We start from the raw sequence: 19,486 nt of genomic DNA on the forward strand, positions 1-19,486 counted from the left end.
AATCATCAAAGAGTGGCGCAAATTATACTTATGCCTCTAGGTTTTGTTTTATGCTGACATGAGCTTTTTCTCTCTTGTTTCCCTCTTGTACTAACTTGAAGTTCACTCATTCTCTCTCTTTCTCAAAGCACCCGGCAAATTTTGCTCGAAATCTTTTCCAAAAACTACAGAGTGCGCAGAAACGTCATCCAGAATCGGCTGGCCCGGGAATACGGAGAGGAACTAGATAAACAGGAGATCGATAAAATCTTGAAGGTATATATTGAATGGGATGCGTGCAACCAGTTTTAAAAGGAGACAGTCAACGGGCCCCCTGTTAATAGGATCAGTCCCTCTCTAACCCAGGGATGGTAACCTTCCAGGCTTAACTGGACTACGATTCCCATCATCCCTGCCCACTGGCTTTGCAAGCTGGGGCTGATGGGAGCTGAGAGTCCCGCGGCATCTAGAGGTCACCATCCTTGCTCTTAATTCATTTTGCAAATAGAGCTAGAGAGGGAGTAGACAGACTCTGGGAAAGAAGAGAGGTGGTTGGTATTAGGGGTATGAACGTAACATTTGAAAGCTGACTTCTGTAGAGTCAAACCATTGGTTCATCTAGTAGCTTGGTATTATCTAGGCCATGGGTAGGCAAACTAAGGCCCGGGGGCCGGATCCGGTCCAATCGCCTTCTAAATCCAGCCTGCGGACGGTCTGGGAATCAGTGTGTTTTTACATGAGTAGAATGTGTCCTTTTATTTAAAATGCATCTCTGGGTTATTAGTGGGGCATAGAAATTTGTTTTTGGTTTGTTTTCAAAATATAGTCCGGCCCTCCACAAGATCTGAGGGACAGTGGACTGGCCCTCTGCTGAAAAAGTTTGCTGACCCCTGATCTAGGCTGATGGGCAGCTGGCATCCAAAGTGTCCTACTTGTGTCTGGGATTGAACCCGTGTGCAGTGCATGTGCTCTACTATTCAGATGCAGCCGCTCCCTAAGTATCTCTTCAGAACCTGTCCATTCCCGATTGTAGAGAACAGACCACTACCTGCTCTTTAGATGCAAATTTCTAATGATTTGCTAGAACGTGTTTACACACGTGTGTGTCCAGATACTTGCAGATGCATTGATGTCTGGGTGATAACACACTTAGCTTTATTACTGGATTGCTTTGCTCAAGGCGATTCCCAAAGGCCGCTGCCTTTTAAGTTTACTTTTAATCCATCGCCCTAATTGCATTGCATAACTGACTTACAGCAGGTCTCTACCTGGGGCATCTATATTGCTTAAGCTTTAATTAAAATCACCTTTAAAGATTATTTATTAGATTGGCCAATTAAGCAGCCGAGCAAGGGCCAGCTGTGGTATTGAGGCTGGAAGGTAGTGTTTGAAGCCCTGCAAAGCTTTGAAGTCCCCTTTTTCTCGAGCTGTGACCCTCTTTGCAGAGTGGCTGCTATAGGTGCAGTCAGTTGTGAAATGCTGCTTTATAACAAACTATAAATAGCTACTGTTGGGTGGGAAGAAATAATAATAATTTATTATTTGTACCCAGCCCCTCTGGCTGGGTTTCCCCATCCACTCTGGGCGGCTTCCAACAGAGACCAAAAATACACTAAAATGTCACACATTAAAAACTTCCCTGAGCAGGGCTGCCTTCAGATGTCTTCTAAATATCAGGTAGTTGTTTATCTCTTTGACATCTGATGGGAGGGCATTCCACAGAGCGGGTGCCACTACCGAGAAGGCCCTCTGCCTGGTTTCCTGTAGCTTTGCTTCTCGCAATGAGGGAACCGCCAGAAGGCTCTCGGCACTGGACATCAGTGTCTGGGCAGAATGATGGGGGTGGAGATGCTCCTTCAGGTATACTGGGCCGAGGCCGTTTAGGGCTTTAAACACCAAAACTTTGAATTGTGCTCGGAAACTTCCGATATTGCAGATTTTTAGTGTATGGTTCTTGGTTTCACGAATTCTTGGAAATCTTGCTGTTCCCATCCCTAGGTAGGCTTTTAATAACCCTGGAGGGTGGGGTCCCATTGATGCCCTCACACCTGTAGAATATTCTTGGAGTTCAGGGACCATTTTCAACCCAAGGACCGCATACACTGCTCTGCAACCTTCTGGGGGCCACATACCGATGGTGGGCAGTGCCAAGGGCAAAAGTAGGTGGAGCAACAAATGTAAATTACCTTCGCTGTCCTTTGTACCTTCTTTCCAGGCAAGCAAGAGGCATTGGAATTCAAGGTCACATTCCAGCCAGGCAAAAACAGAGCAAACAGGGAGAGGCCAGAGGGCCAGATAGAGAGCCCTGGGGGGCCACATTTGGCCCTCAGGTCCAAAGTTGCCTAGCCATATTCCCCCTCACTTCCAAACTTCAGAGGTGAATACCAGTCCTCATATAACCAGAATGGGATATTCCATGGATATATGAGCAGGCTTTGGGGGAAACCCCTAAGGCTTGCACGAATAAGGATCCCCCATCGGCAGAAGCTGAAAGGGCATGCTCAGTGAATGGTCATGCTACGCTGGGCAGGTGGAACGGCATATTCCCAAAAAGGTACAGCTAGCTGGGGGGATTCCTTAACTGGGGTGTGCTATACACTGCAACGTTTTGTTTCAGATCCCAATCTAGTGTCTTAATCTGACCGGTTTTGTTCTCTAGATTTGGGAGCTGTATATAGCATGGGTTGGTGGGGAAGTGAAAAGGAGACAGGCCAGATGGCTGGATGAGAACTCTGGGAGTGCATGCGCTCTCGCTTTCTTTAATCTGCATTCAGACGGCTAATTAGTTAATTGCACCAATTAGCGGATTCATGCTTTCTGGTCTCTAATAGCGCTTCCAGCCAGGTAACGAGTTGCAATGCTGTGTTGTGATTGTTTCTGTAGGAGGTGGGAAAGGGGTGCCAAATGATTCCCATTGGAAGTGTTACCAGGGCAGGTTGCATTCTCTGAGGATCCTTCTAGTTGCCTAGATTGTATCAACAGAAGTTGGCTGCAGGCACCAAAGCAGTTGCTTTTTCCAGCCAACAGCTCTTCTCTGTGGCTCCCCTGGGTTGCTGCCTCACTTAAAGCTGCCGCCCTGTTCACCTCATGGGGAGCAATGAGGGAAGGTCCTTGGAGTTGTGCAGTTTAGAGGAGCTTGGCAAATAGCAAGGGTGGCAGTGAATTACACACCCACACACACACCACATACCTTTTTTTTTAACTGCTCAGGGCTGTTGAGAATAATGGCTTCTTTTAGTTTCTCAAAAGTATGTGTTGGAGGCACGTGTTGAGAATCCTGGGTTCGTTGAATGAGCATTGACAATCTAGTTAAACCCCGCCATTCCTAACCTTCTGGGGTCCACAGATCCACTTGCAGTGGGTGGGGGGCTGATTTCCTTCAGGTGACTGTGTCAAGCACAAAAAGGACAACCTCCATTTCTCCTCTAAGGATGTAGAGCTGGGGAAAAGCAGGTATCAAACCCACAGACTAGCCCTCCACTTGAGTTTTAGAGCTGGAAAAGCAGCAGGCAGATTGAAGGTGCTCAGAAGTCCCCCTGATGTTGTGCTGGACAGGGACAGGGCTCAGGTGACCACAGTTTTTGTTGGCTCCCAACATCTGGCAGTTGCTGCCTCTTTACCTGTTTTGCATTTCTGCATCCTTGTGAAGTGTGCAAATGGTAAAGCTTTATAAGTAAGTTGACACACTTTATTTAAAAAAATGCTATGCAGTGTAGAGTTTGTAATGAAAATGGTAAGAATTACTGTATTCCTTCCCCCACATTCTTGGTATTCTCAACTTGGAGAGGACAATGGCTGCCTGTTCACTCTTCCCTCACCCCTCCACCCCACCTCACTGACCTTAATTCTGGTGGTATGCAATTGGGGGCAGAAATCTTCTGTTGCAAGTCTACTTTAGAAGATTATAACAATACTTCTCAACAGCTTTCCCCTTTCTTCCAGGACTGCTGTGTAAGCCAGGGTGGCATGTGGTATCTTAAAGGGACAGTACAGCAACCAACATCTTGACAAAAGGGGTTTTGCTTTAATCGCATCGGATGAACTCCAGGACTGAAGCGGAAAAGGTGGAACAGGCAGGAAAGCAAAATGATGAGGGGCAGAACCTGTTCTCACAGCCCTATGGATGGATGAAGTTATGGACACGGAGCTGCTCATTTACATGTCTGCATGGCATCCAAAATGCCACCGTTCAACACAAAGAGAAAAAATGGATCTTTGCGAGTTGTTAGGTTAATTTGGGATTCCTAATATATTAACTTCTCATCACAAAAAAGGAAAAAACCCCACCTACTGACCCAGATGTTACAGATCATGATCTAATGTTTTATTTTGTAACTAATGCCAATAAATTGCAAGTTTACACTTAGCTAGTGGGAAATTATTTTTAAAATCCCAAACGTTCTTACTTCTACTTTATCCCCATCCCTTCATTTTTTTGGAAAGCAAGGAACAACCCTACCTCTGGTTCTAGGGAAGATTTGTTGTATTAAATACTGTCTCAAGTATGAAGCTGCCAATTGTTTCTGGAAATAGGAAGATACATTATGGTTGGGGTGTGTGTTCTTTTTTTGCATAGCTAGCAAATGGTGCCTCAGCTACGTGCAGTTTGAATCACCGTACTTGGTGCCAGTACAGAGCCTCCATTGCTTCAGATAAAATTTTACCTTGAAGGTTGACAATAGCATTAGCTTGAGCACCACCACGTTCTACCTTTGCCCTGAAGGTGGGCTTTTCCTATGAATCATAGAATGAAATGCTGTAATAAACTGCAAGTGTAGCTAAATGTAAGGGTTTTCTCTGCTGCTAGTTGGGAAATCTGTCGAGATTTATTCCAGAACAAGCGGGCTTGTTAGCAGCTATGTATTTCATTTTAAATGTATAGGATCGTTGCTAGTCATCTTTCATACAATAGGTGCACTCTGTAGTTGTGATTTTAATGATCAATGATAACACAGCTCATCAACCTCCAAAAAAACATTTAGGCGCATGAGCTGGACTGTTCTGAAGTCAATGCAGGTGGAGAGACTTTATTCTTTTAAACAGACATTTGCTTAATACAGCAGCAATACCAAGTATACCAGTGATAGACTGAGGCTGCCCAGAATGTCCTTCCCCTTTCCCACCCCCATAGTTCTAAAGGTATTGAAAAAAGCATTAAGTGGTTTTTCTACATGCTTCCAAGCACCTAGTTAGTAATCAACTGGCAAATCTCACTTAAACACAGACATGCACACACAAACTTCAGAAGCTTGTTTGTTGAAGGGATTTATTTGTGATGGGATTAAAAAAAACAAACCAATATTCAGAATAGCTTACAAATCTTTAAATAAGCTTAAATACAGTTTGGTGGAGTGTGTCCATATCCAGGAAAAACATGTAACTCAAGAACAAGAAGCCATTCCCATTTTACATTGTACATAAGGCAGAGATGTTTGCAATAGCAGCAACCAAGTTAAAGCTGCGATATCCCTTAAGCCGCACATGTTCAGTTTAACTAGTAATGTAATCACAACACTACTGTTGACAGGTACAGTACCTTTTACTCTTGAAAAAACATGTCATCTTATGCAGTACTGGTAAACCCTTCTAAATCCTCAGCTCTGTTACTTATCATCTTTGTATATTTGAGAGCAACTTTAGGGAACAGATGTCTGTTCTTAGAGCTGTGCTCAGTAATATAAAAGCACTGCAATAAGATTTGCTTTCAAGTTCAACTTGTAATCGCAGAAGATTCTTTTGGGAATAGTTTTGTACAGCCTAGAAAATATGCATAGTAACACCTACCTATTCCTTTTACAGCTTGTTCAAGGTTTTCTAGGCTACATGAAGCCATCCTCCATGTTAAATACAATATTCTTAAGACAAGTGAACAATTACATGCACGTGGTCTTGCCAACAAATGCCATTATTAGCAGCAGAACAGTGTGTTGAACCCATAACCTTCTGCTATAAGACAACACTCTATACATAAAATATACCTCAAAAATACCCCCCCATCACACCGTAGTCCCTTTTACATACAGAACGTTTGCTACTCCAATGACAACTCCATGCATAAGAGGCATGGTCACTGGTTCAGGCAGCTATGATGGGGCCCATCTGATATTCAAAGCATTAAAGGTTCAAAATCTTACCAATTTAGTCTTAAACTAGATATGTAATAGGGGTGAAAGATCCAGGAAGAGAAGCTTAAGCTGCCAATTCATGTGAAATCAAGGTCCTGCATGAAGAATTCTCTGGCATTTTTCCTTTGATGTGACATTATAACCACTTTACCTCATATAAAGTAAGCATTCAGCTCAAGCCTTGTTTAGTTCAAAGTACTTAATGTTTATGCAGTGAGAAATCCTGCCAATAGAATAGCCCAGGCTTCCTCAACCTCGGCCCTCCGGAAGTTTTGAGACTACAATTCCCATCATCCCTGACCATGCCAGCTAGGGATCATGGGAGTTGTAGGCCAAAAACGTCTGGAGGGCCAAGGTTGAGGAAGCCTGGACTAGCCGGACCTATTTAAGATGTTCAGTGAAAAAAACTGCCCATATTACACAGAACAGTGGAAGCAATCTCAGCTCATCTTTTCAGGGGATGAAAGCTTCCAAAACTCCCAACTAGATGCTTGCTTCCAGGAGCAATTTGAACTAGCATACACATAGAACGGATACATACAGAACACTTGTTACCCAAAAGTAGCACACTCAGCAATGGCCACTTCTCTGTTCCAATCATTCCTATAGCAACAATTTCTTCTGAAGACAGCAGCTGTACTTTATTTCCAGAAGAACCAATGTCCACCTGCTCAAGCAAATTAAACCAGTGTTTGATCTCTGCATGGACGTTTCTTGTTAAATTTATTACTTTAAATCACAGGTCTGACAAAAACAAAAAAATATTCGGAGTCAAATATTAAATGCAAGGAGGTTGCCTTTTAAAAATGTACCAGACTTGCAATTTAATTTCATACCATGTTTAATAGCCGAATTGCCATTGTTGAAGATAAACACAACACTACAGAAGAATTTCAACTTTCCAACTCGACCGCAGAAAGAATCCAAAAACTAGACCTCCATAAGTGACAACTCTTAACATGCAGTCACTGGGTGGTTTCCAATTCTCCAAAATACAACTTTTATTACCAGGCATTAGGTGCAGTTAGCAGAGTCACGTAACTGTTTCATTTGCCAATTTAGCATAATCTGCAATGTCCTGAGCAAATCAGTGGCAACAACTGTGTCAAACACACACACCCCCAAATCAAGTGGACCCAACCCATCCTACAAGTTCAAAAAGTCAACCTACATATACTCTAGCAGAACAGACATGCAGCAATGTCTCAAGTGAAACATTCAGACAGCTACTTCAAGAACAACGGTTTTCTAAGGTAGTAGTGATGTACAGAAAGTTTGTTAAGGCTGAGAAGGAAAGGATTTATACTTTGCTCGGTGTTCATCTATTTCCTGTTTGGTTTTCTTGATACAACTAAAGATTTCCTTAAAGAGAAGCTTGTATTCGGGTGGAGGGTTTGAAGGCAAGCTGGCTGGGGCTGGGTCAGCATTTGTGGGTTCAGCTTCTCCAACACACGTGTCCAAGGATTTATTCCCCACTCTGACATCTTTGGAATACTGTTTAGAAGTTTGTACAGCTTTATGTTTCAATGACTCCTCATCTAGTTGACACTTCTTCAGGAGGTCTTCATACTTGACCTTCAAAGCGTTATACTGTGCATCAACCTCATTAAGCAGAGAGATGCCCCTTTGCTTTACAGCTTCTGCCCGCCGGATACAGGTTTCTTCATGGCCCTTTATTAGAAGATCCCCACCTGCAACACTGCCAAGGAAGGTCTCGCTGGTGCTTCTTTTGAGTGCCCTTCTGTCGGGTTCTGGGACAGTTAAAAGAACCCCATCAGAAGAGCTCCAATCTGAAGGGCTCTGACTCAGATCTCTCTCTAAAGAATCTTTGAAGGAAATAAAAAAAGACTCTGGAACAAGCTTTTCCACCCCATTAGCAAAGCTGCTTTCAGACTGAAATATCTGCTTCATTTCAGCCACTTCAAACTCAAGCTCTTCAGCTCTGGCTCGGTATAGATCAACATCCACCAACCTCTGCTCAAGATCACAGTTCTCCTTCAGCATGAGATTGTACTCTTCCTCCATCGTCATCCTCTTCTCTTTTTCCATGCTGAGCTGTGCTTGCAAAAGAGTCATTGCCTTTTTTAACCTCTGGTTTTCTTCCTCCAGAGGACTCAGTTGGCTATCCACAGAAGTAATTTTTTCCGCAAAAACATGGTCATAAACAAAATACCTAGACACAAACAACAAGAGCCAATGAAAAGCATTAGTTTGCTCTTCCCAATAACTCGCTTTTTTGTATACAAAGGGTAACTTTATTATCATGGATGAATAAAGCACAGCAGTGTGTGCCAGTTTCTAGACATGAACCCTAAAGTGAAAGAGCTGCCTGTATTACGTCTCTACAAAAACTAGAGATTGTACCTTGCCTTTGTAAAAGGCTAGAAATACCAAGGTAAGCATTGTAGAGTTAAATCAACAACTTAGATAATTTTCTTCAGAAAGAGGACAATTTTACGGTTTCCACTGTCCTGAAATTCAGAGAACGCACATCTATATCAACAACTTGTAACAGTCACCATCAAGTCTCCATCCCTATGACTCTACCAACCTTCTGAAAGCCATACTGTTCGTAAGGATACAATACCAGTTCTGACATAAGGCAAACACCTTAATGGTTGACCTTAAAGAAAAAGGTCTGTCACTAGTTGGCCTGAAGAGAACAGGAAATAGGCTGATTTAGAGACCTTTGAAGGGCTAATGAAAGAGACCTAGATTTCCCAGGATCTTCCTTTACAAAAATTCCCAACATCGTTTTCGACTAAAGTGCAGAAATCAGCCCAAAGTTATCCAGAGCATCAAAAGGTCAGAAAAATATACACACGTGTCTATATATGACAGGTTCACTTAAGAGCTGATGAGGACAGGTCTTCAATAATCTTTGCTTAATCATATGCCATCACTAAACTTGACACATTTCCTAATCAGAATATGCTTGACTTTTTTTTTACTTCTCTACCAAAACTGAACAACATTAAATAACTATTCCACAGAAAAAGACCGCTTTTAAAATGAACTTGAAACTTACTTGCGAAGGTCATACAGTTCCTTCAGACATGCAAAACTATGAACAGATCTTGGATGCTCACACCGTTCACGATTCGCGTACCCTTGCCCAGAATTCTTCAACTCTTCCACTTGTCTCTGGAGATCATCAATATGTGCTTGAAGACTTTCAATAGTCTCAGTAAGGCTGGGGGAAAAATTGCACACACAGAAGTACACAAATTTATCAGCATAAGTCAAGCTTGACACATCAACAATTGTTTAAACTGCAGTTTTATTTGAGAGATGTTTGTTTTCCAGGATATTGACTCTGGGAGTCAGAAACTCGGTCTTTTGGCTATTACTTGATACCCAAAGTATGATTGGGAGAAGGCATCAGGGTTCATTCTTTTCCCACGACCATCCTGTGGAGGAAAAGCTAACAAGTACCTCCAAAGGCTCCATGTCACTTTAACATACGTCTCCCTCACCCAGATAAAGACTCTGTTTTGTAGTGGATTCCATTTTGCAAGATTAGAAAGAAGCTATATCCAAACAAGGACGGAATCTTTCAGTTCAGCTGTTAACTTAATGAAAGTGGTGGCGGGAGGGATATAGGAGGACACAGGAAGAAAAGTCAGTACCTATTCCCAACCTCAGCCCAGGCAGAATCCAGGAGGGTCAAGCAACAATTGAATTATACAGACATCGTTGGAGTAAAATATGCATTATTATATATATGGTGCACATTAAGGAAGGGAAACAGTGTGCCACAGGAGCATATTACCTTATTATCTTTTGCTGTGAGGCTCTACTGTCAAAAACTAGCTTTTGATTAGCATCCTCCAGTTCTCTGGCAGTGACATCAAGCTGTTCGTAAACTTTGGCATGTTGATCATTCATTTGACGCAGAAGTTCCACCTGCTTTGTAAGATACTACAAAATAATGTACAGTTAATGTTGCAAATGTAATTAAAGAACGGTTCCACAACCAGCAGTTGAAATTGCATTATTTTTGCTGCTTTCCTTTGTACCTAATCTCAAGCAATGATAGTTAAGAAGATTAGCATGACGATACTGAAGTACATACGCTTTCTTCTTATCCCAAATGAGAGGCACTATGCAACTAACCTTTTTCAAACAACTCAGGCCAGAGTAATCCCTCAGACCGCTAAAGGTCTCTGCAGGAGTAAACACACAGCTCTCCCATTTTAACTCTCCAAGCACACAAGTCATGGTAAAGTTACGTGACAAGGAAGATAAAATTAGGCCTAGAATTCAACATAGTTGAATGGCCCAACAGGCTTTCTATCTCAAACATGACCCCCCCCCCTTCTCTCTACCATGGCAAATCACTTTGGAAAGTGATGGGAGCATAAAGTTTGAGACTGACTAATCTCTTGTTCAAAGTGAAACACTCCACTGGGCATGCTTAACCCTTAGGCACACTTGAAGGAGAGCTTTAGATTTTGACTCAAGGGTTTATTTCTAAAACTACAGACCCTTTCAAGAAGCTGAAAAGACATAATGGGTAAATAGGGCAACACTGCACAGCATATCTTGTCAGCTGATAGTGAGTTCCTACTTTCCCCTTTATAAATTGAGTTACTCTTGCAATCCCCATCAAGGGGCTTCTGTTTTAAATCTATATTAAATGTTTAGTGCAAGCCTCTTTATTCAAGAAATATAACAGGTGGTTTATTTTTAAAGCTGTGAAAACTACTTTCAGAAAGCCTAGGCTAAGAGGTGTCCGGCGTAAGAATACTAAACCATTAACTTTAAGCTGCTTTGCAAGAGAGGCAAACTCTGGATTTCCGCCTCAAACGCTATTCAGTCGCATGCTCCCAACTATGAGAAACAGAAATGCAGTAAAATGACTTGAGATCACTGGTGAGAACAGTTCCATTTAGCATATTTCAAGTGAATCAATATGCCAAAGAAGTTGCACAGGAATAATTATGATAACTGAATGCTGGAATTTTGTACACATTGCTAATACATGAATCTTTCAGAGAACCTGAAGTTTAAAGCCACTACTCTAAGTAGCCTAGTAGCCTATTGATTATATAATCAAATCTTCTGTACTGGAATCTTTTTATTTCCCTCATTAAAATGATTGATAGGCTTACATTTTGAGAAGTCTAAAGCAGGATTACAAGTTAATCTAGTACCACCCGCAACCTTTACCCTATTAGAATCAATTAGACATATTACCTGTTGCAATTTATAGTCAGCCTGCGAGCAACACAGTTTAGCCAAGGTTAGCATTAGCCTGAATCTCAGTGTAAACATGAACCAGATTAATTCTGTCTGCTATTCTGAAAGCAAGCTGAAGATCTTGTTATAATAAAGCTCTGCCAGCTAAAATGGCATCTACAATGTCATGTTATCAGAAACATGGAGAGGAAGCTTTCAAATTGATCAGAGCCAACTTGTAGTTGAGAGTGCAACTAGCAATGCCATCTTGTATATTTTTGCTTAGAAGAAAGACCCACTGAAATCATTAAGAGTTATTCCCAGGTAAACTGGCAAGGTTGCAACCAAAACCATTTAAAACATGTTTTATGTACAACTTCAAATGAAGTACACATAGATGCTCCACACCAGCTTTCCTCAACCTTTTGCCTTCCACAAGTTTTGGACTTACATTCCCATCAGCTCTGACCAGTGGTCAAAGACGATAGTTGTGGTCCAGCACCATCCAGAAGGCACCAGATTGGAACTTTATTCCGTACTCTTCTCATTCTGCAAACTTCCATACTCTAGAGGAGCCACATACTCCTTCAGCAGAAGCAGATTTGCACCCTTGGTTGGTAGATACAAAAAGCTGAATCCATGTAATTGAACAGAAAACACCACCCTCAATTGCAAAGCCTTTTACTGGGGGAACAGGCAAACTTGTGTTTATTTGGTACACTCATATTCTATTTTTATTTTTTAAACTATTATTATTAATTGAATTTATATACCGCCCTATAACTGGAGGTCTCAGGGCAGTTCACATAATAAAATCAAAACATAAAACCACAAAATACATAATCAAAATAAAAACAACCACCCAATACCCCCCCCAAAAAACCCACATTTTAAAAGAGCATTCTACCCATTAGTTCTACAATTCCCATGTAGAAGTTAAACATAAAAAAGTTAAACATAGAAACCAAATTGATAGGCACTGAACACTACAGCTAACTTCAATAGCTGGTGTCCTTTATATTTATCTGTTTTTAAAAATGCATTCATACACCAACATGTTATATCTCCCCTAGAGATAGAAAAAAGGAAGGAACAGGAAAATCCTCAGTGCCTTGTACACATCAAGCCTAAGATTAGCAATATTAAATATTTGGCTTTCATGTGTTCAAACACTTCACTTCCATTATCTTGCAGTAATTCTAACCATGACCCCATAAGGAGTAACCTAATATTGCAGGTAGGCAATGGGGCCATGTGAAAGACAGCTTGCCTGGGGCATCTGTGAGTTCATGGCTGAAGATTCAAATAGAGCACTTTCTGGTTGGAAGTACAGTCACTGCTCTAGGCCAGAATAATGGGCATATAGCCTTTGGGCTGTACATTATTGCTCACTTGCACCCAATGTGAAGCTGTTACCTCTATCTCCTGCAGTTGCTCTTGATTGGTGGAATACATCTGCTGCAGGGATGTCTCCAACTCTGTGTTCCGATCCAGGAGAGTCTTCCCAAGCTCAGCAGCAAGATGGAGATCTAAAATGAGTTGTGTGTATTTAAACTGGTGCAATGGCTACTGTGTTTTTCAAGGACAAATTTTGGTAACAATGGTTATGGCACTTTTTTAAAAAACAAAAACCCTACAATTCCTAAGAACAACTAAACACAGCTCACGTTTTTCCTTTGTGTGTGTGTGTGTGTGTGTGTGTGTGTACTTTATAGATGCTAGAGTTCTGTCCATCTCTTATTTTGACCCTCTCTAATACATCCTCATTGCAATGTAAGTAGAGAGAAATTAGTGATGCCCTCCTAGGACTTGCCTATTTCAAGTCATACAGTTTGAAAAGCAGATGCTTCAAGTACTCTACCCAATTTCCTACCTGTGTTCTAGTGCACTAAGGTGCCACCTGACCACTAAGTTTTCAAGTTCAGGTATAGAACTGTAGTGATGAGGTACAGGTATCAGAGAATGCATGTTATTTAAAAACAGGTCAACTTCTGTTGATACTAAAGGCTTACAAGTTCCAACATGCTGAAATTCAACAGATTCTTAAAACCTGCACACCCTAAATACTATCATGGGAAGTCGGTAAAATCAAAATCTGTCATTTTAGCCATTTATCAAGCTCAAGAGCACTCCCTGCCATCAGCACCCCTTTTCCAACCGTGAGAGCTTACATATATTCATGCTGCCTGTCTGTGATGTGTCAAGAACCTTGTATAACCCTTAAAGATGAGTTTTGCTTAGATATCATGCTATTTGTCAACATGACATTTCTCCAATTCATTTTTGGAGTGGTGCTCCCTTGAACAGCATCACCTAAGCCCACAGTTTGTACTATTTCATACACATTTTTATCCTTTTTTGTTTCCAGTTTTTAAAAACATTTAATAACTAATATGCACATTTGAAGAAGAAGAAGAGGAGGAGTTTGGATTTGATATCCCGCTTTATCACTATCCGAAGGAGTCTCAAAGCAGCTAACATTCTCCTTTCCCTTCCTCCCCCACAACAGACACTCTGTGAGGTGAGTGGGGCTGAGACTTCAGAGAAGTGTGACTAGCCCAAGGTCACCCAGCAGCTGCATGTGGAGGAGTGGAGACACAAACCTGGGGAAATTATGAGACTACCGCTCTTAACCACTACACCACACTGGCTTCTGCTAGCAGTATTTGCAACACTTAAAAGCAGATAATTTGCAACTGTCTGAACAAGTTATTCTGGTTACCAAGTGCTTAGAATACACAATTTTATTTAATGCTTTTCCTTCACAGCTACATAGATCAGCATCTTAAAATATATCAGGAAGAACTCACAGACTTAACAAGTTGCCTCCTCCTATGCCAAGTTAGCTTTTTAAGTAACAAGTGACCATTTTTTGCTCTACGTCAAAGTTAAACTAAAATATATCCAAACTAGAATTCAACACAATCCTCTAACAATTTCTGGAACTGCCATGAAGACAGCTGTTATCAGGTTTGGAGGAGAAAATGAAGAAAAATGCAGAACCTCTGTTTAAATGCCACCCAGAAGAGTGGCAATACAAGGAAACTTGATTAATACTTGAGACACAACCTTCCTAATCCATTACTCAACCATAAAATGCATTTGCCTATGCTTAACAGTCCAAAGTTCAGTTACTCCATCACTAACAATTTCCTGAACGTGGTATTAGTTTCCCTACGAAGCTGCATTCAAAAAGTAAACAGCAACAGGACAACAATCCCATTTCAACTCTCATTCTCTACATCCATCGTACTGCTATATCTATGACAACACTGCCACACACATGCAGAGTGTAAGCAAGTGCGCAATCACTGTCACACCCATGCTGAGCCAGTGTCGTGAAGTGGTTAGAGTGCTGGACTAGAATATGGGAGTCCAGAGTTCAAAACCCCATTCAGCCATGAAGCTCATCAGGTGACCTTGAGCCAGTCACTCTCTTTCAGTCTATCCTACCTCACAGAACTGTTGTGAGGTTAAAATGGAGAGGGTGGGGGGAAACAACCATGTATGCTACCTTGAGTGCTTTGGAAGAGAGAAGGAACAGAAATGTAATTTTAAAAATGCACACTGGGGATGTAACTGTTAAAAGTTTAGATCTGGAGCAGCCACTGGGAATCTGTGACCCTCCAGGTTCGTTTATTTCATGAAATTCATATACCTTTCTATATGACTCTCAAGATTCTCCCTAGGCCTTGCCCCCTCACCTTCCTCAAATGCTTTTTTTGCCTGGGTGGAATATGCCCTTGATTTGTGTATAGCTGGAATGTGAAGTTAAGAGTAACCTACTGCTTCACTCACTTTCCCCTCTGTCCCAACAGTGGCAAGCAGCCCCCTCCCGAAGGTCCCCCATGGGGGAATGTGGTACTCTGGCTGAAAAAGGTTTCTCACTCCCGTTCTGAATACTTGATAAAATGATATCTTTAATAACGATTCCATCACAACAGATGTTATACCAGCTGGCCTGCAGTTCCCTTGATTTCTTTTTAAAAATCAGTGTTCTATTGGCTGCTTTCCAGTCCTCTAGTACAGAGGTCAACCTTAGGGACACGTTACATATTTTTGCTATACAGTCAGCAATTTCATATTGGAGTTCTTTAACTCTAGATGCCAGACAGACAGACAGACTTGTTAATTTTTAATTTATCCATGACATCAAAGAACTTCGTCTCTTGTCACCACTGTTCACTTGAATTCTCCACACGCTCCACCTGCAAAACTACCGTAAGTTCAGGCATCTACATCTTCTGCAATCATAGTAAGGAAGCCATCACTGAGACTAAACAAGGAATGCTTCTGGAAATTAAAGCCTCTTTGCAAGTTTATATTTCTCCACCAACATCTTTAGTGCCTGGAGAATTACCAGTTTTGCAATTTGTCATTCCAACTAGATTAAACAGTATTGAAGTAGCAGGCACAGTATGCTGCCTGAGGCTGCAAAATGAATCATAAATGCCACATTCCAAATATTGAAATGCATTAGCAGTATAATAGAGGGGAGACTGAAGCTGTTCAAGACAACTGCTTAGATAATGAGACATTATAAATCATTTGTCCACATGGTACAAGACAAAAATTACAAAGCTTAAGGCAAAGTTATATGTGTTTATTGAAATCTTCCACTGAAGAGACAAAAGCATTTATTTTAACTTTTTAAAAAATTAGTAATACTTTGAACTGGAAATTTCAAACAATGGAAAATCATTTAAGTGTCTCAGAAACTTAACACTTTGGGTGTGGGTGTGTGTTTTCTAAATCACACCTTCCCTTTTCCACAGCTTGAAAATGTCAATTTAAAATTGAATGTTGGCAGAAGAATGGTTAATTGACTGCAATAATGCAATAAAGTTGGACTGTCAATGCAAGAATAACAAAGATCAAGCTGACTTATTAAAGGAGCTACATATTCAAAGAGTTGTATAACAATGCAGTGAGCAAGAGCTTTGAATATATAAACACATCTCAGACGTGCCTTTGACTGTCCCCATTTCCTGGCTATTTCGAGGTTTTTAAACTGGGTAATACAAGTCCTAGATACTATTTGAAGAAAGAGCTCTATTTTTAAACACACTGCAGTTTATTGGCTTATGTAGAAGTAATGCCTGTTGAAGTTACTGAAACTACAAGAAATGCTGTTACGGGAGCAAGAATACATATATCACATCAGCTTCTGCACAAACCAATATAACACAGAACAAAAAATAAAAATTGGAGAATTTCAACAGTTACACTTCTAGCATCCAAAGGTGAATTATGTGACACCCTCAGCTTCCTAGATACAAGTCAGAGTCTTAATTCTTGGTCCCTGAAAAAGCCAAGCAGAACTGTACTGTAAAATATTGGCTGCTTTTACCATAAGAAAGGCACTCTTTCTACCTCTGTACCCCACAAGCCTCCTCCAGACTGCATACCAAACTCATTTTTCTTCTATGCATACCCTACTCAGCAGCAAAATTATGTCGTTGCCAGCTTTATGGCACATCTTATAGCACAACCTGCTTTATTCCTTGAAAAGCTATTTATTCTAAATACGAATACATGGGCATCTGTAGTTTTTAATATTTAGGATGCAAGAACAGGGTCTGAATCTTTCTATGGCTTACTTAGTCTCACTGAAGTAAGTAGTGCTAGAGTAAAATCTTGAAGGTCTTCCACCAACTGAATTTCTCCAGTTTAATTTATATTCGTTAACCTAGAATAACTCATACCCCAATTTGATCATGAATTCAGACTAGAACCAGTGCTTCTCGCAAATGTGCATTAAATGGTGGGAAAACTGCATGTTTAATTTCACTAGTCTGTAAAGAGCTTTCCAGAAATCTAATTACATACTGTACATGTTTATTTGGAAGTTAAATTTCACCATGTTCAAAGGGCTTACTTATGAGCCTTTTAGGCACCTTCACTCTTGAGAAAGTCCCACTGGAGTCTGAAGGATTCAATTTCCTAATAAAACTTGTAAGGAATTGGCCTGTACCTATATCTTTAGAAGAATCTAAACAGATTTAAATGCCCCTGAGCACACATAAGATACAGATACTTTTTTATGTAACCACAGACCCAAACAAAATAAAACCAACAACTGTACAAGTAAAATACAATTGCCTACAAAATCCATTAAAGTGGTTTCCAATGCTGGGCACGCATTTTGAGAACCATGCCTTCCTGACTTTCCATGGTCCTCTCCCCTCATCATGCATCCTCAATGCGTATTCCACAAGTTCTCTTGTCACAATTCCAGTTCCTCCCCCCACAAATAGTTGTAACTGGTGTCCCCAAATCCCCATTACTCTTCCCCAGACCACCGTCAAGTAACTTCTCTCTTCCTAAGTGTTCTTCCAATTGGACTTCAGTCACCCTCAAGCCACTCTTACTACCTCCCAAGCCTCTACCCCTACATCCCTGTTTTTGTTACTTTCTCCCTTTAAGTTCTCATTACTTCTTCCCCCCCTCTCCTTCTCTAGCCCCTTTGGTGTGCTTTTATTATGCCACAAATCACATTTTGGGGTCTAAATGACTAGGGATACTCACTTATGGTGGAGATAAATAATTAAAGCTGAATATAAAATGTGCTTTGATGATGACAAAAGATATGACGGGCGGGGGAACTAAACCCATTAAGCTGATGGGTGAGGGATGGGGTGACAAAGAACTAAGCCTGTGATCCTAACCATGTGTACTCAGAAGTCCTAATGAATTCAGTGGGGCTTATTCCCTAAATCACGAAAAGGTGCAGGTGAAAAGCTTGAGATGAATGATGAGGGATACACCCTAGAGATGAGCTAGTTGGGCGGGAGAAAAAGCCATGAGCAGGTGAGCATGAAAGGCATGATAGAAATACTTATTTGAGACCAAAAGAAAAGAAAACAAGAAGAGATAAACTATGACTGTGTGAAATAAAGGAAAGACAAGCAGGGACCTACTGCTGCCAATATCCATTAATTGCCCTTTGCTACTGAGAGGCAGCTTGGTGTAGTGGTTAAAAGTCCAAGCTTTCTCCAACTTGGGTCTCTAGAGGTTGCTGGACAACAGTTCCCATCATTTCCAGCCAGCATGGCCAGTGGTCAGGGGTGATGGGTGAAGAACATCTGGGGAACCATGGTTGAGAAAAGCTGGATTAGACTGCTGGACCAGAACTAGTAGAAAGGGATTTGTAATCCCCACTCAGCCATGAAGCTTCCTGGGAGACCTTGAGCCAGTCACTCCCTCTCAACCTAACCTCCTTCACAGGATTGTTGTGAGCGGCGCTTTTTTCTGGGCGACTTTTTTCTAAGTTTGGCCTCATTGAGGGCATTCTTTCAATGGGAGTAGGAAAATGAGAGTACCCCTCAACAGTTTTTTTGAAAAATAGCACTGGTTGTGAGAATGAAATGGGGAGGAGGAAAACTTATGTATATTACCACAATTTCATATTTATTCATATCCCACCAAAGCGCCTTACCGCTAAAATAGAAACGTAGAATCCAATCATTAAAAAAAAATAGTATCCCCTTCCGCTCTTTGAAGGAAAAGCGGGACACAGTACTGTATAAAGAAAGAAACGGGCGGACACAGGCTGTGCTTTTTACATCCCACCGCCCTTTAACGCCAGCCTTCGCTCTTCTCTCGCCTGGGCGCCCGGCGTCTTCTCCACACGGGCGTGCCCCACGCGCATATACCTGCGACACGTGAGGATGGATCTCCGCGCTTCTGAAACCCGCTAGTCCTCAGTGAGGCGCCACAAGGCTCTTCACTTATTCGAAAAATTAAAGAAAAACGGTCTCCTCGACCGTTTCATAGGCTCTCTCCTCTCTTTCCCGCAGTTTCCACCTCGGCTCCCCTCAGCCATTGTCTTCCCCCCCTCCATTGTCCCAGTCCCACCTTCTTCCCTCTCCGGCGGCTTCTCCTCGCCGCCTCTTTCCCAGCCTCCTGACCCACCCGCAGCCCCTCAGGACCCTCGGCCGAGCCGCTCCTCCGCCGCCGCCGCCGCCCTCACCTTGCTGCAGGTCCTGCTGGTCGTACCACGGCTCATCCTCGCGGATCTCGAACTCCTCCACCAAACTGTCGGTGAGCATCGCGGAGCCGCCCTCGCCCTGGCTTCCCAACCGGAGAAGCAGCGCCGCGAGCCTCCCGGGACCGATGCCCGCTCCTCGCCGCGCCTCTTTATCCCCTGCCCGCCCGCGCTTCGCCTCAGCAGAGCGCTCCGCTCGCCGCCGTTTAAACCC

At 42.0% G+C, this 19,486-nt stretch overlaps 2 protein-coding genes across 2 annotated transcripts in view; one reads left to right on the forward strand and one right to left on the reverse strand.

The window, feature by feature from the left end:
- POLR3E (RNA polymerase III subunit E) overlaps positions 1–4,345 on the forward strand; it is a 37,959-nt gene extending 33,614 nt beyond the window's left edge. Inside the window, 3 exon segments of the mRNA XM_080981324.1 lie at positions 129–131; positions 133–255; positions 3,922–4,345. Of these exon segments, the coding sequence (XP_080837450.1) occupies positions 129–131; positions 133–255; positions 3,922–3,987 (192 nt within the window). The 3' untranslated portion in view covers positions 3,988–4,345.
- Positions 4,346–5,228: 883 nt separating this feature from the next.
- Positions 5,229–19,471, reverse strand: CDR2 (cerebellar degeneration related protein 2). The gene is made up of 5 exons (XM_080981142.1): positions 19,258–19,471; positions 12,702–12,814; positions 9,877–10,025; positions 9,133–9,297; positions 5,229–8,277 (listed from the first exon to the last, which is right to left on the reverse strand). The coding sequence occupies exons 1-5, from the start codon at positions 19,334–19,336 to the stop codon at positions 7,383–7,385; spliced, it is 1,401 nt and encodes a 466-aa protein (XP_080837268.1). The 5' UTR covers positions 19,337–19,471; the 3' UTR covers positions 5,229–7,382.
- Between the last annotated feature and the right edge of the window lie 15 nt (positions 19,472–19,486).

Source organism: Podarcis pityusensis (assembly GCF_964106645.2).
Source record: "Podarcis pityusensis genome assembly, chromosome: 14".
Lineage (NCBI taxonomy): Eukaryota > Metazoa > Chordata > Lepidosauria > Squamata > Lacertidae > Podarcis > Podarcis pityusensis.